General features: G+C 51.0%; 1 protein-coding gene across 1 annotated transcript in view; it reads left to right on the top strand.

The window, feature by feature from the left end:
• LOC147663358 (FH1/FH2 domain-containing protein 1-like) overlaps window positions 1–16210 on the top strand; it is a 483979-nt gene that overhangs the window by 318506 nt on the left and 149263 nt on the right. The window contains exon 5 of the mRNA XM_086950500.1: window positions 6178–6283. Within this exon, the coding sequence (XP_086806626.1) occupies window positions 6178–6283 (106 nt within the window). The remainder of the gene's footprint in view (window positions 1–6177; window positions 6284–16210) is intronic.

Raw genomic sequence — 16210 nt, 5'->3', positions numbered from 1 at the left:
AGAAACCGCTTGGTAGACGTGCGCTTTATAAATTCTTTTAAATTCAAATTAAATTCAAATTTTCAGTAAGAGTAAAAGAGTTACTTCAAAATTTGATGAAGAATCGTTGTCCTGTGTGGAGGCCTCCTTAAGGCCCACATCCTGGGTGCCCTGCCACGTGGCAGGCCCAAGGACGGAGCCCGGGGTGGGGATGGCACCCTCCACCCCAGGGCCACCAAGGGCCCCTGCTGGAGTTCCTGAACCCAAACCGAGCTGGGTTACGCCCGATGGCCCCCAGGCCCATGACGGAGCCCAGTGTAGGGAGCGTCTGGCCAGAGCTCTCGGGCCCAGATGCCCACGGGAGGGCTGCCCTGGACCAATGGAGCCCGTCCCGGGCACTTTGCCAAGCGTCAGGCCCGAGGATGGAGCCCTGGACATGGGGGAAAGGTGATGCCCGGTCTCTGCCCATCTGCTCCTCGGCTGAGAACCGCCAGCCTGGGAGTGGTTCTGGTATACCCTGTTCCTAGTAATCCAGAGGAAAGCTACCCTTCTTTCTGGTAACCATGCGCACTGGCCATCTGGTCGCCCCATTGGAAAGCATTGCGCACGACCAGATGGCTGAGGGGAAAGGTGCAACCAGATGGCCAGGCCCAAAGGATGCCAGTCTGCCCGCACTGAGCCTTCACTTGAGGGCTCCTGCCTGCCCATGCAGGTCTCGGGGGTTCTGCGTCCCGGGGGCTCGGAGACCCCATCTGGGCCTCAGGCTAAGAATGGTGGTCCCCGGCAGACCCCTGACCCCGGCCCATGGCGGAGCTTAACCTGTCCCTGGGCCCACCCGGCGGTCCCGGCCTGGCCGGGTGGGGAGGCCTCCACGGGCCTGCATCAGGCCACCAAGGGCCCCGGCCTATGATCCTGAACCCAGCCAAGCTGGGGAAGGCCCGCCCGGGCCCAGGGCTTGGGACGGAGCCCGAGGTGGGAGCACCCGGCCAGAGCTCTGTGGCCCGGCCGCCCAGGGGAGGACTGCCCAGGACCGATGGAGCCCATCCCGGGCACTTTGCCACACGGCAGGCTGGAGAACGGAGTCCTGGGCAGTGGAGAGGGGTTGTCCGAGCCTAGCCCATCTGGTCCCAGGCTGAGAACCACCAGCCCACGAGCGGTTCTGGCATACCCTGTCCCTAGTGATTCGAAGGAAGGCTACCCTTCTTTCTGGTAACCTATGCGCACTGATGACGGAGGGGACCCAGGGCATGGAAGTGCCCGACCTCCTTGTGCCCTGGTTGGGATCGGGGATGCAAACAAACCCTCATCGGGACTTCCTGGGCAGCCCAGCCATCTGGTCGCCCTATTGGAAAGCATAGCGCGCGACCAGATGGCCGAGGCGAAAGACACGACCAGATGGCCGAGGCGAAAGACACGACCAGATGACCGAGGCGAAAGGCGCAACCAGATGGCCAGGCCCGTAGGATACCAATCTGCCCGCCCGAGACTTCGCGGGAGGGCTCCTGTTGCCCTTTGGAGGGCTCGGGCTCTGCTTCCCAGGGGCTCATCAGAGTCCTTAGCTGGGTCTCAAGCATGAGGCTGCAAGGGGGGTCCCCGACGGAACTCTGACCCTGGGCCCCCAGACACCTTAACACGCAGGTGTGGCGGGGGAGGCCTCCCTGGCCCTATGGGCCCCGGTGACGGGAACCCTGACACTCTGCTGGCCACAGGATGTGGGTTCGAGCACCCGCGGGCCTGCCGGAATCCAGGCCTCGGAACCGGTCCTTGCTTCTGAACCCAGCCAGGCCGGGGAATGGGGGGGGGAGCCTCCCCGGGCACCAGGGACTCCTGTCCCGGGCAGACGGACCGTTGGCAGGCCGCAGGACAGGGGCTCCCACACCCCAGGCCCTGCCCGAAACCCAGGCCCTGGCCCCGGCTTCTGCTTTTCAACCCAGTTAGGCCGGGGGGATCTGGGAGCCTGCTCGGGCATGAAGAACCCCCGTCCCAGGCACACTGACCCTCCGCTGGCCGCAGGACATGGGCTCCTGTTCCACACATTTTTTTCAGAACTCCGTGGAACTTCGCGTAGTGGCACTATACCATCTCCGCCCAGGGTTATACTCCTGTGCCAACCACAACCTGTGAAATCCACATCTAGCTTGCATTCCCCCTTAACAAACACACCTACCTACCTACGGCAGAAATGCAAATGTGTCCCTCCTAATCATCCAAAACCCAAAATAACATGTCAACTTGGGTGCAAGTGCAGCATGTGTCACCAAAATGGAACTGTACATTGGGGTAGGGGATGTTGCACCTGACAAGTCTGGCATACGAAGGCCGTTGCTACACCACACTGCTCGGACTATGGTTCAACCATCTGAAGGTGACATAATGACCCAGGCATTTCAACCACATTGCCATTATTCGCTCCATCTGTGTAGTGTGTCAGCTCATCTACCCCAGGCGTCCGTGTAATGCATTTTGACAATCAGATGTAAGTTACATTCACCCCAGACCTTTATGCTGGCAAATTTGGTAGTACTTTACAGAGAGGAGGAGTAGAGCTGAGGAGGAGGTTTCCACTGTTAAATTTGCAATTGTCTTCTCATACCAGCATTGCTCTAAAGGTACTAGTATTATTGTCTAAGACTTTCCATTGATCACAGTAGGTCATCGGTTGTTTGTGGCGTAACCCAAGGTAATGCTCCAGAGGCATTACTGTTGCTGCTGGAATCTGTTTCATTATCCAAGAGCCGGGTTGAGTGTCAACCGATGCATAAACTTCTGATTTGTTTCCCAATCATCGTGCACTCCTGTGCTGTTGCCGAAGAGCTGGGCAATCTTCTTGGTTTTAATTGCTCCCTTCCTTCAGTGTCCCATGCTGTTCAACCCAATTCAATGCAGCTTCTGTGAAAAACAGGGTTTGTTGCTTCGCCATTATTTTAACTTGACCGAGAAGACAAGGGTATATCTCAGATCCCTATCTCTCAACTTCTTCTTGACCTCTGAAACCTACCCTACGGCGGTGTACAGCTAAGGTGTAGTCTGAAAATATCATGACTTTTCCATTTTCAAGTAGAAAATTACCTTTTTTCTTGACTCATTGCAAAATAGTGACTGTCTTGGAAGTTGAAAAAAGTGGCCATAATAGAGCTGGGTGAAACCTTAATTGGTGGGGAACCTGTAGGGACTCTGTGGGTTCTCTCCACCGTGAACCAATTAGGCTGGCTGTGTGGGGAAACTGTTTCAGCGACTCAGGACTTGGTGACCTGTGTAGGGTTCCCCCTTCTGCTCACTTTGGCAAGCCTTAAACCTGTAATTTATTTCACCAGGCCCTGCCCTCTGCATCTTCAGCCCCTCTCGGCAAGAAGCAGACTTGGTCAGTCAGTACCTGTCATTGCTTCAACAGGTCTGTGGTTTGGGGTTTGAGCTCAAATCATGGTTTTGGTATAGTAAACCCTATCCAATGGCTTGCTCTGGTAGTGTCATAGGAGTCTGAAATCTAAGACCCCAGCATATACTTCTCTTTCTGTTATTGTCCTGATCCCATCTGTAAATGTCAGGATCTCGTCCAATTGAGCTTTTACCAGAAATTCTGATTCCCCCTCCCCTATAGCTTGTCCTCCATCCACACACTGACTTAGTGGTTCTATGTTGCTCCACCCCTGCAGGTGTGTCCCCCCCCCCTAGTGGATTTCCTGCTATCTGTGTACTTGCCCATGAAAGCAGTGGCTGTGAGATGGAAAGTCTCTGCTTCTCTGGTACCACCAATGTATGTTTGTGGCCCTCCTCCTCCTCCTTTTGTGCTGTTAGTTCAATGGTTCAGTGGTAGCACCCAGTGTATTTAAGGGGTTTGGGTCTCCAGCCCTTCTCATCTTGTTCTTGCTCAACCTGCAGATCATATTGGGGGTATTAGCAGCTTTCCTCCATCATAACCTCTGCATAGGAGCCAGCTGGCTCTCTACCACCTCCCTCAGAATCAGACTGCGCCCAGGGAAATGCATCTTACTTGTTCAGTACCTTAATGGGCAGAGTTGAGGTTCTCAGGCCCAAAGCATGGCTTTGCTCCTCCCCTGATCAGTCACTTTCCTCAGTTCTCCCTATTGTCATTCATCTGGGGCGGGGTGTCAACAGTTGTCACTAGCTTTGTAGCTTCTCCTCTTCTGGCCTGCTTTCCAGTTAAGGAGCTGTGGGACTAAGGGTGACAGAGGTGCGCCTCCACTTTTGTAACTACTGCCCTATGCCACTTACATAACTACTGCCCTATGGAAGTTGCCCTTGTTTTTGCTACTGCCACTGTTTTGGCAGGTGTAGTATTTAGGAATGAAGTCTGACATTCAGGTGATAACCTCCATTCCTTCAGTTTACTCCTGTGGGGAGTATCTCAAGAGTCCAATAGTGGTGGTGGTGGAGAAGGATGTAGCTGTGCTGGCAGTGTTCCCATTCTGTAGTGACAACCATCTCCACACCACCGTACTAGTATGAAGTTCATGTGTAGGAGGTGAGCCAGGTGTAAAGCCAGAGAACACCTGACTCACCTCCTTTGTGGTGACCAGCTGGTCGCTGCATCATCTGTGAGGCCAATTTCCCCCACATCTTTGATAACAAATTGCACCCTGGAGCCGGCCAAAACGGACAGATTAGTGGGTGGCCGGAAGCCCACTTGCCACCTGAACTCTGGGGTCCACCAGGTTGGGGCCAGGGTGCAACATGTTATCAAAGGGGTGGGGGAGATGGCCTCAGACATGATGCATCGACCAGCTGGTCACCACAGAGGAGGTGGGCACTACACAGCTCCCCTTGCTCCTTTAGTTGAAGTCGCATGGCCCCTGAGAGTCCAATGTCCAGGGCACCTTGTAGGCTGTAGTTTGCTTCCTTAGCAACATCTGTTCCACCTGCTGCATGCTTTGACAATCTTTACAGGCCTACTTGTCTGCTGTCTCCCTGTACGCTATGTCCACCCACAATGTGCAGTTTGGTTCCCAGAAGTCAGCAATGCAGGTCTCAGTTTCAGAAAAGACCTGGATCTACTGTAGTTTGGCATGCAGACTAGGCCGAACCTGACCAGACATGGAGCTCAAATTGCTGCAACTGCCATGTTGCATAACCTGGCCATGTTCCTCTGTGCTGTACCGTAGGTTGTTACTAGTTGTCCTTTAAGTCAGACATAGCTGTGCTATAAAGAGGTTGCCTTATCTCAGGCTGCTACTAGAAGACTCTGGAGCCAGGAACACATTTTTCTCTTATATTATATTATGTTAAAATTATTTATAGAGTGCTCATACAGCATTAGGTGTCTTGGCACTGGCTGCTCTAGAGCAGAAATGACAGGACCCTAATTCTTAAACAACCATGTCTTTGTCTCCTTTCTAAAAGAAAACAGGGTGGGCAGGGCCCTGATATGGGGGGAAAGGCTGTTCCAGAGCCTGGTTGTTCCTGTGATAAAGATTTTTCCACCACAATTCATCTTACGGAATCTAGGGACTACCAGTTTCTTAGTTCTGAGGGAGCACTGAAATCTGCTGGGTTTTGACCACTTAAAGATGTGCCTTAGGAAATCTGGGCCCGTTTTATGCAGAGCCTTGTAAGTGGTGCAAAGGGCTTTGAACGTAATGCAACTTCTCACTGGAAGCTAATGTAACTTGTAAATTTCCTGGCAAATTGATTGGAATTTAGGGATTGGTAAGAGAAGTAAGCTGCTTTTCCTGCATATTCATATATATATATATATATATATAGCCCATTACAGCAGTGTCCCAAAAGTCTGAATCAAATCCTTTCCTGAAGCAGGGTGCAGTACCTTAGGTTGTTAGTATTCCTTCCTGTAATCAGGCTGTTAATGCTTATTCAAATCTTCGAGGTGCCACAGGTGTTCCTCACTGCCCCTTCAATCGTGGAAAGTAACAACGGTAAAAGGTTGACTGTGCCAGATCAGAGATGACATGGCTTAAAGATAAATGTGCATATTCACTTTCATAAGTCTTTTATCCGTTTTTGCATTTTTCTGTGTTTTAAATATATATTGTAATGCTCGAGTCTGAAAAGTCATAATGGTTGTAAATGCATTCCTGTAGGGTTTGGAAGGTGTCCCCCTAAAGTTCTTAGCTAATACCAGGCACTTCATTGAGGAACTATCTACTGTTTTATTTACAATACCATTGTCCATAGTTTGTACTTTGAATATGACATTTTTGTAAATATGTTTGTGTTTTCTAGGAAGACAAAGACCTTGTTCCTGAATTTGTTAACTCTGAAGGTTTAACGTGCTTGATCAAGGTTGGAGCAGAAGCAGATCAGAACTATCAGAACTACATTTTGAGAGGTTTGTGTCCCTAGATCTGCTATAAATTGCTGTTTGATTAAACCCATTTTTTAAAATTAATAAGTGCCAACACTTCACCTTAGCATGAAGCTGCAAGTTGCCCCATTAAAATAGGAGGGTATTAAATGACCATGACCCAGCAAGATCATGTATACGACATGTAAATCCATCTGGTACAAAGAGCAACATGTTTTCCAATCAAAGTTATTGTTCTTTGACTTTTTACTCAATAGTGGATTCTACTATAAGCCTCCATTTATTATTATTATTATTATATTATTATATCTGATTTTGTAGAGCGCACAGCTACCCGTGGGTTTCCCGGCGCTAGGAGAACAGAAGTAATAGAAGGCAGACGGAGATGTAAGGAACAGATTACAGAGAGAACAGCCAGGTTTTCACTCCTTTGCGGAACTTAAGATAACATGTTTCAGACCGCAGAGGGATGGGAAGCGAGTTCCAGAGCGTGGGTGCCAGATAAGAAAAAGAGCGCCCACCAACTCTAGCACGTTTGAAACGGGGGACAGAGAATCTGCAGTGAGTGGAGGATCTAAGGGTGCGAGAAGGACAATATTGTTGAACTAAAGTGGATAGATAGTGAGGGGATTTTCCAGCTTTGATACGGTGCATAAAGCATAGTGCTTTAAATTTGGGCCTGGATTCTATGCGCAGCCAATGCAGGCTACGCAGGGAAGAAGAGGCTGAAGAAGTTCTAGGCAAATTACAAAGTAGACGGGCAGCCATGTTCTGAACCACTTGGAGCTTCCGGGTGACCTCTTTGCAGGCACCCAGAAGAAGTACATTACCGTAGTCCAGCGTTTGCCCTGTCCTGCACCTGGGAGTGTGGGGTGCGACATGGCAGCGCTGCACATGAGCCCTCTGAAACTGGAAGAGGCGTCCTGCAGCGGGGAAGGCTCCATTGATCCAGCGTTTGCCCTGACCTGCACCTGGGAGTGTGGGGTGCGACATGGCAGCGCGGCACATGAGCCCCTTGAAACCGGAAGAGGCGTCCTGCAGCGCGGAAGCCTCCATTGATCCAGCGTTTGCCCTGTCCTGCACCTGGGAGTGTGGGGTGCGACATGGCAGCGCTGCACATGAGCCCCTTGAAACCGGAAGGGGCGACCCTCAGCGCAAGACGCGGGCGGGCCCGGCAAAGACAGGCCCGTCTTAACCCGTCATAGCCTGGAAGAGGCTGGGCCATCTCTCTTTCTCTTGGAGTTTGGACCTTGGAGATTTTTTGAGGACGGTGAGTGGGCCTCTTTGGGTGATCCTCTGTTGAATGTAGATCCTGTTTGTCCCATGCCCTGGTGAGATTATATGCTCCAGGGCTTCCTGCTGCACAACTGTTACTAAGACCGGGGGGTCAATTGTCACATCGCGAGAGCACTTAGAACATTGCCTCGTCCCCGTAGCGGGGATTCGGCTAGGACTGAGTTCATCTGCACCTGCTATTGGTCGGTTGGCCATTAGAGCCTGTCCCGGTATGCCTGCACAGTACTCATAAACGTCGCCAAACCGAGGCCTGAAGCTGGTCAATGGGTCCACAGTGAGCATTCTTTTTGTCTAGCAAGATATCTTGGTCTTTTTTAGTGCTAGCCGAGTGAATTGTGGGTGCTCTTTTCTTTATAACCGTGGGACATTGCCTGATATAGCGATATGGGAATAAGAAAGGCACAGCCTGTGACCCCCTCGGTCCAGCCGCGCCTAACCATTGATACATTCTTTGCGAAAGCTGAGGGAGTTATTAACAAGGAGATAGTTCGGACCACGAGACAGCTCTCTGTTGAAACAGGAAGATCGGGTTGTGTCTCTCATGCACTCCACCTCAAGTTTTCAAGGCACCCTCGGCCGCTCCCTCCCTAGCCCCACCCTTCTCGACCTCATCTCCGAAGCCAGTCAAATCTATAACGGTCCGATTTTAATAAAGACTCGGAAAAGATTTATATTTAAATGGGATTTAATTTCCCGAGTGCCGGGTAACGCGACTTGCCGCTTGCGCTGATCGCAGCATCCAAAATGGCCACCGCACGTTCCCACAACGCACAGGCGCAAGCGCGTCGTCACATATCTTCCCCCTTTAATATTACACACACAATATTAACAAAACAATTGAAAGTGCTGGAATAGTCCCTGGACTACCGTGGTAGTCAGTGTAACAGGTACATCATAGTCTTACTTGGTCTCCCGTACCTGGGCCGCGAGGCGTGACTGGAGAGGCTGATCTTTCCCTCTCACACTCCGCTGGATCGTACAGTTCTTCATCATTCTGCTCCGTGATGATGGTATCCTGTATAATTCCTTCCGATTCTTGTGTCCTTCCAGTTTCTTGTCTTCTCTCTGGGGTGGGTGAACTCCTAGCTTCCGAGCCTTCCCACTTCATGACTTTGTTGCATCGTGCCATTCTATCTTGCAACCACACTTTGTCATCACTTAGCATGGCCGACCTGGCAAAGGGCTCTACTTCTTGTAATGGAGGACTAAACTTACTGTCGCCTTTCTTCTTCATCACTGCCTGCTTCACTCTCACCCACTCGCCCTTCTCTAAGGTCACTTCCTTTACGTTGCAACGTTTGTTATAGTATTCTGTGTACAAGGCCTGTGCTCTGTCCATGTTGCGACGTACTACAACTGGGGACCATTTGCTTTGGACCACCAGTTGTTTCCATGCTAGTTGTCCTTTGTGAAAGGGTCTCGTCCTCTGAGTACTTTAAATGGGCTGTATCCTGTGTTGGCTGGGGTAATGCGATATGCCCACAGCATCCTTTGTAGTTCCTTCTCCCAGTCCTTTCCTGCACTTATTGCTGCCTGAACTGAGCCCATTATCACCCTGTTAAACCTCTCCGCTAGTCCATTTCCCGCAGGATGATACACAGGGGTGTGTTTGACTTATATTCCGTTGCGGTCCATGAATGCGTTCCACGGCTGAAATGAATTGTGGTCCATTGTCACACATGATTACCTTGGGAATTCCTTCCCTCAAGAATGTGACAGTGAGGAAGGAAAGTATAGTTTCCGTATTGGCTTCCTCACAAATGTCCATCTCCGACCACTTGGTGTATTTGTTATCAGGATAGTCGCATATTTGGGTACACCCTTGGTGTCCAGTATGGGGCCCAAGATGTCCACGGAGAGCATTTCCCACAGGCTTTTGGGGCAAGTGAACTTCCCTAGGTGTGGACGTAGTAGGACTTGCGCCTTGTCCGCCCGGCTGCAACTCTTGCACATCCTGACATGTTTCTCTATTTGATTGTCCATTACCGGCCACCAATACGCCTTCTTCGCCCTGGCTTTTGTCTTCATTATTCCGAGGTATCCCTTGTGTAGGATAGCTAGGAGGTGATCTATTAGTGGTTGAGGAGGTACTACTTTGTCCGCTCAGAGCAGAAACACTGGCTTGTCTCCAATGGACAATTCCTCCCGGACTTCCCAGTATTTCCTCAACTGGCTGTCCAGGTGCCTTTTGTCTGGCCATCCTTGCGTCACGTAGCTCTTCACTGCCTTCAAGGTTTCATCGTTGTAATAAGCTTCCTCCCATTCTTGACTGCTGATCACTCCTTCATGGTCTTGCGTGAGTGCCGCTACGTAATCCTTCCACTCTGAGGGCTCTTGTTCCGCAGCAGGTTCCATAGCAGCTGCTCGCCTCAAGAAGTCTGCTACCTTGTTCTTTGTCCTGGGGATATACTCCACTTCATAGACCTAATCAAGTAGTCTTAAGGTCATCTTCGCTATCCGTGACGTCGCGTATGCATGCCCACTCGAGGTAGGGACTCTCACCAGCGGCTTGTGATCTGTGCGGAGTAAGAACTTTGAACCCCACAAGAATTGCCTGAACCGTTCCATGGCCCACACTGCTGCCAACATTTCCTTTTCTATAACACTGAATTTTTCCTCATTGGGAGCCAGGGACCTGGAGGCAAAGCTGACCGTGTTAATCTCTCCTTCCTGGGATGTCTGCATTAGAACCAGCCCTAGTCCTTTGTCGCTGGCATCAGTAGTCAGTATAGATAGAGCTGCTTGGTCAAATCCCTTGAGGGGAACGGCCGCACAGATGTCCTGCTTTAGTAGTTCAAATTCTGTCTGTTCTTTATTTGTCCATTTGAAGGTGTTCTTCTCCTTCAGGAGTTGTCTTAAGTGATGCGTTTTGGATGCAAAGTGGGGAAATAACTTGCTATACAATTCAGCCATGCCTAGGAATGAGCGGACGTCTTCCTTCCTTTTTGGCGTAGGTGCTTCTTTAATAGCTGTTACATTGGCTCGTTTCGGTTTGATTCCTCTTTCACTGATCTCGTGGCCTAAGTATGTCACTGATCCCACTCCGTACTTGCATTTTCCCCATTCTGCGGTGAGACCGTTTTGCTCTAGAATGGTCAGGACCATGTGCAGTTTGGCATCGTGATCACTCTTTGATTTGCCCATGATGAGGATGTTGTCTTGGAAGTAATGCAAGCCTTCTACTTTTTTAAATAATCTGTGCATCAGTTTTTGGAATACCCCAGCTGCGGATGCCAACCCAAACGGCATTCTTAGGAATTTATAGCATCCGAAGGGTGTGACGAACGATGTTAAATATTTGCACGAAGGATGTAGTGCGATTTGGTGGTACGCGGATGTGAGGTCCACCGTGGAGAACCATTTTACTCCCTTAGTTTTAGCTAGCATCTCGTTTATCCGGGGCAGCGGGAACTTATCCACTAAGATGTTCTAATTGAGTTCCCTCAAATCCACGCACAAACGCACCTTGCCGTTGGGTTTCTGTGCGACTACCAACGGTGCAAGCCATTCGGCACTTTGATTGGCTTCAATGACTCAGTTTTTTTCCAATCATTGGAGCTCCTCCTGTACCGTCTCCCTGCTCCTGTTGGGAATATTGCGGACCTTGTGGCTCACTGGTTGTGCTCCCGCCTTTAAGCATATTTTATGTGAATTTCGTCATCCGACCGATTGTTCCTTTGAAGACTTCCGCATACTCCTCCTTACACGCCTCTTCTTCATATGCCTGCACAGTGTCTGTCATCATCACTTGTGTAGTCCCTCCTGGGTTGAGTTGGATCCCTAGAGCACCTTGGTCTATCCATCCTAGGACCAACGGTCCTTTCTCGGCGACATAGAACTTCCCTTCAGCTGCTCTTCCTCTGAACTCGAACTTGAGGGTGCGATAACCCACCATGGGTATGGGTTCACCGGTGTACGTGACTGGGCATATGTCCGTTGGGAATAAGTCCCTGTTCACCCGTGGTTCAAAATCCCTCTCCCATACTGTTCGTTGGACAATGGTATATGGGGCGCCCAAATCTGCCAACATGTTGATCGGCACTCCTCCTATTTCCATTTGTAACACAGGTTTCCTGGACCTTGCGCAGTTTACTCCTAGCACCTGGTCGTCAACACATAAGACTTCGTCCTCTTCTTCTCCTCCTTCAGGTGCCTCTTCCTCTCTGTCCGTCTCTTGGGCTATGTACTTCACCTATGATCTCTTGAATTTCCGCCTGCACACCTTTTCGTCGTGCCCCATTATACCGCAGAAGAAGCATTTTGCACTGAAAGCTGGGCATCCTTTGTCGTGGCTGGCATGTGTTTGGCTACCGCATCTGTAGCAGTTTTTTCTGCTCTCTCCTTGCGGCCTTTGTGTTCTCGTGGGTCTCTGAGGGTATTTCTTCTGAAACTTGCTATTCGACTGTGAAGGCTGCTGGATTACTTCTTGTTTGCTTCTGTCAGTCACTTTGCATACAGGAATTTTGTTGAGGCTCTCCCTTTTCACTGCTTCTGCACACCTCTTCGATAGTTCCGCCTTCTTCACGAGTGCCACGACTTCCTTGAGAGGGGCGTCTCCATTTACCCATAGTTTCTCTTGGATCGCTGTATTTGCAATGTGCATAATGATCTGATCTCTGAGGAGGTCGTCGTGCAGTGTGCCAAATTTGCACATCACTGCCAGTCTCTGCAGAGCAGCTACGTACTCATCTATTAATTCGCTACTGCTTTGTTTTCTTTGGAAAAAATTGCACCTGTCTATTGCTATGCACACCACCGGGCAGTAGTGTGAGTCCAAATCCTCTTAACGCATGTTGGAACTCATCTGTGTCGTTCAGGAGCCTGGTTTTCTTTACTAGGTTGTCGTATATTTTGATGCCCTCGGGCCGAGGTTATCTAGCAGTATTCTTTTCCTCCTCGCACTGGATAACTCGCCTTCTCCCTCGTCCTCTAAGGCCGACAGGTAGTTCAGAAAGTATCGCTTCCAGTCCTCCCAAGGCATTGCTGGCTCACCCCTTTTGGGCAAGAACGGGACCAGGTTGGTGAGGGATGACGTTTGCGCGCACATTCTCACCCCTTCGCGCTGGGCTGGAACTGGCTGTGTGGCGACTCCTGGTGGACTCCCCGGGGCCTGTCTCTCTTCTGTTCTACTTGCCTGTGGTTGCGCAGGACTCCCTTCCCTGTCTCGGGATGAGCCTTGGAGCTCCAGCGCTGTGCCCTGTCAGGGTGGGGCTTGGGTGCCGTGATTTCAGCTGATGGGCTAATTGTGTGCCTCTTAAACGATCCACGCTACCAGCGGACTGCCCTTCTTGCGAGTGGTGATAGTTGCTACTAGCGTGGGCTGGCGTCCTGTGTCCATAGGATAAGCCCAGTACACTTGCTGCTGGTCGATGCGTGGTTGTGGCTGGTGTGTGCGCTAATCCGTGTTGTCCCTGGGCCTGCAGTTGGCCACGTGGTATGTGTGATTCACTCACTGTTCTCTTGTAGTTCTTCGCTGGACTTGCGCCTCTCCTGCTCTCCCCTGAGGAAACTCTGACAGCTGCGCAGTGATCGGGGACTTCTGGGGTGCCCCTCCTGCCTCGTGGTGATTCACGCTCCTCTGCCACGCTCGGGATGAATGTGTGTTGCTGGGCGGAGTATGGTGCGGTATCCCGCAGCCTCGTTGCTAGTTTATAACGGTCCGATTTTAATAAAGACTCGGACAAGTTTTATATTTAAATAGGATTTAATTTCCCGAGCCCGGGAAACGCGACTTGCCGCTTGTGCTGATCGCGGCATCCAAAATGGCCGCTGCACGTTCCCACAATGCACCGGCGCACGCTCTGAACACCACAAAATCATCACCCTGTAAGCCTGCAGTCGCTAGCCCCCCCCCCCCCCCCCACCCCCCTTCAGTTTACACCTCCTGTTGATGTGGCAAGTCCCCAAGCTCCAATACGGCAGAGGAAGGCCAGGAGGGCAAAAGAACCCTCTGCGGTTACACAACACGACCAGCCGAGTGATGTATTAGGACCCAACACGGAGGGACTGTTAAACCAGCTGGCCCCAGCCTTACACACCATTAAGGCGACCCTCATTGACCTTATATTTCTGATTCTGACTAGACTGGATAAGTTGGAGTCGGCATCTAGGGACTTGGCACGTAATTTGGACATTGTTTTAACTTCTTTGGCTAAACCTCCACCTGACAATTTGTTAGTGTCCGCCCCATTACTGGACCCCATATCCTCTAGTAACTCATGGAGTAGTAATGGTACCTCACATATTAATGCACCCAAGGGAGTGTTGGCTCAGTATACTACTCATGGGCCCAGTAGCTCGAGCTTAGAGGGTGGTGGGGTGCCTCTTGTCATGCGCATAATTCAGCCCCCAGGTAGGGTAGATGTCCCCCTACTTGGGGTGCAACCCTCCAAGACTTCAAAGCCTCCATTGATTGATCTCCCCCCAGCTTGTGCTCTTTACACTGAGGTTCTGTCGGGGGTTCCAGGCTTGGTTGCAAAGGAGGAGGAATCCCCCACCTAATTGATTAATAAAGCCTCACATTGGCTTGCGCATTGTGAGAAGTTGGCCTGATATATGATGTCTCCAATTCTGGGGGCACCTTGTATCAGTCCAAACATTCCCTTATGGTGTTGGTTGTAAGTCAACCTTATAGACAAGCTATCCTAAGGGTAGCATGGACTAAGCAGCCTTAAAGGCTTAACTCAAGAGGGCATGTGAAGCCAGCTGTTTTACCAATCACAATCCTGTAATATCAAATGAAAGGACACCACACAAGTTATATATTATAAAAATATATGTATTTATTACTAGAATAATCCTCTGTACTCTTTATGAGTGCAGAGGCACAAGCGTTTAAACAAAAGCACAGTTAAACATATGAAAGTTGCACAATTATGGATGAGGCCGGGGGGTCACGCAAACCATATAATAAAAAAGTGGTATAAGTATCACTAATCGAACAGTGGTCAGGCCTAGGGCCTGGGGAATCGCTGGGACCAATCGGGTCTAGCAATGCTGAAGTCGGGAAAAGCCCACGGGAATCGGGTGCAGCGCTGAAAGCACACACATGCACCAATGCAAAGTCAATGGTGCGTAAAAGTTATCGAGTTACTGTTTTAAGAGTCTTCCGACTGGACTAGAAGTACAAAACTTTAGACTTAGACACTAGAGGTTTATACCAATACAGGAGCACCGGCGTTCAAGTGTTACCTCACCCACAGGAAGCGGGTGCACAGGTGCAAAGTCGTGTCGGCTTTCGTCGTGTAGATCTATGGAGCCTGTAGATGATGATGCTGCAGGCGGCCAGAAGAGAAGTGTCCGGTGCGATCCAAGGGTGGATCGAAGATGAAGAGTACCTGAAAGCAGAGGGGACTGAGTCTGGGTCACTCAGCAGTGACCAGGGTGGAACCAGGAAGGAACCAGGCAATGTCTGGCGCAATCAGGTGGTTAACGTGAAGCTTGTCTCCGCTGCCACGTGGACTCTGGGGCAGGAGGATGTCCAGGAGTGGATCACGAGCTGTCCCACGAAGGCTCTCGCTGTCGGCGGTGTCGGCTTCCGGATTGGAGCAAACAAACCTTGGCCAGCGCAACCCACGCAGGATTCGAAGATTGCATCTTACTCAGACCAGGAAGGTCAGAGCGGGTGCTCCTTTTCAGGGGAGCGAGGGCCAGTCCAGAGCAACCAGACTGGCAGAGCAAATTTAAAGATTTGTCTGTACTGGGGCCGCTAGCCACCGGGCAAGCGACCGGACCAACGCGTTGAGCAGGAAAATGCAAAAGGGCCCCACGCAGCACTCGCCGAGTTTGGAGGGGTGGACTTCGGTGCAAAAGCTGCTCAGGGCTGGGGCTTCTCAAACCCCAATGCACAGCGTCGATGGAGCCTCGGGACCTGCACGGTCAGCCCTTCGTGGTTTTTCCAAGATGGCCGGCCCCACGCTTCAGGTCGCCTCCACGGTTCTCAGATTCGCTGGGACTGTGGATCGGGCTGTTGTAAGGCAGGAAAGCTGGGTCTTGTTGATCTCTGTCGCTAGAGTTCCGGCGGAAACTGCAACAAAGCAAACGGTGAGGCCCTGGATGGTGCCTGTTTGCACAGGGTGGTCACTCCTTGACCACAAGGGAGATTCTTCAGTCTTCTACGTCGAGTAGGATGTCGAAGGGTCCAGAGTTTCGTTTCATAAGTTTCAGTCAGAATAATCTGCGTGCACTAGCACTGCTCCCACCTTTATTCCAAATCTGTGGGCTGGATCACCTATGGGTGGGACCCAGGAAAGGGGGTGGTTACACCCCTTTCCCTTTGTCCAGGGTCGCGCTGGGACTGGGGCTGGAGAGCCCCAGAACTGGTTTGACTGGATTATGCAAGGGGCACCTTGTGTGCCCCAGGCCGTGTCTAGTTTCATTCAGCCCACCCTGCCCCAATCCACTATCTCCTGTCTGGGGAGGGATAGCACCTCCCTGCGACAGGAAACCTATTGTCCAGGCCTCTCCTGCCAAGGTTCGGTCAGCAGTAGGAAGTCAGACTTGTGTCTGTGGCAGCAGAATCCATTTTGTGATGCTGAGGCTCTGGCTAGGATTAACTGCGTTTTAGCGAAGCAACATGTCTTTCTCCTTCTAGAAGGGTGGAATGCTACCCCTGTCGCCAGGACAGGCGAGGGGGTAGTATTCCAAAGCGTATGA

This window comes from Lissotriton vulgaris, unplaced genomic scaffold (genome assembly GCF_964263255.1).
Source record: "Lissotriton vulgaris unplaced genomic scaffold, aLisVul1.2 SCAFFOLD_1508, whole genome shotgun sequence".
Lineage (NCBI taxonomy): Eukaryota > Metazoa > Chordata > Amphibia > Caudata > Salamandridae > Lissotriton > Lissotriton vulgaris.
This window is presented reverse-complemented; position numbering and strand designations above follow the sequence as displayed.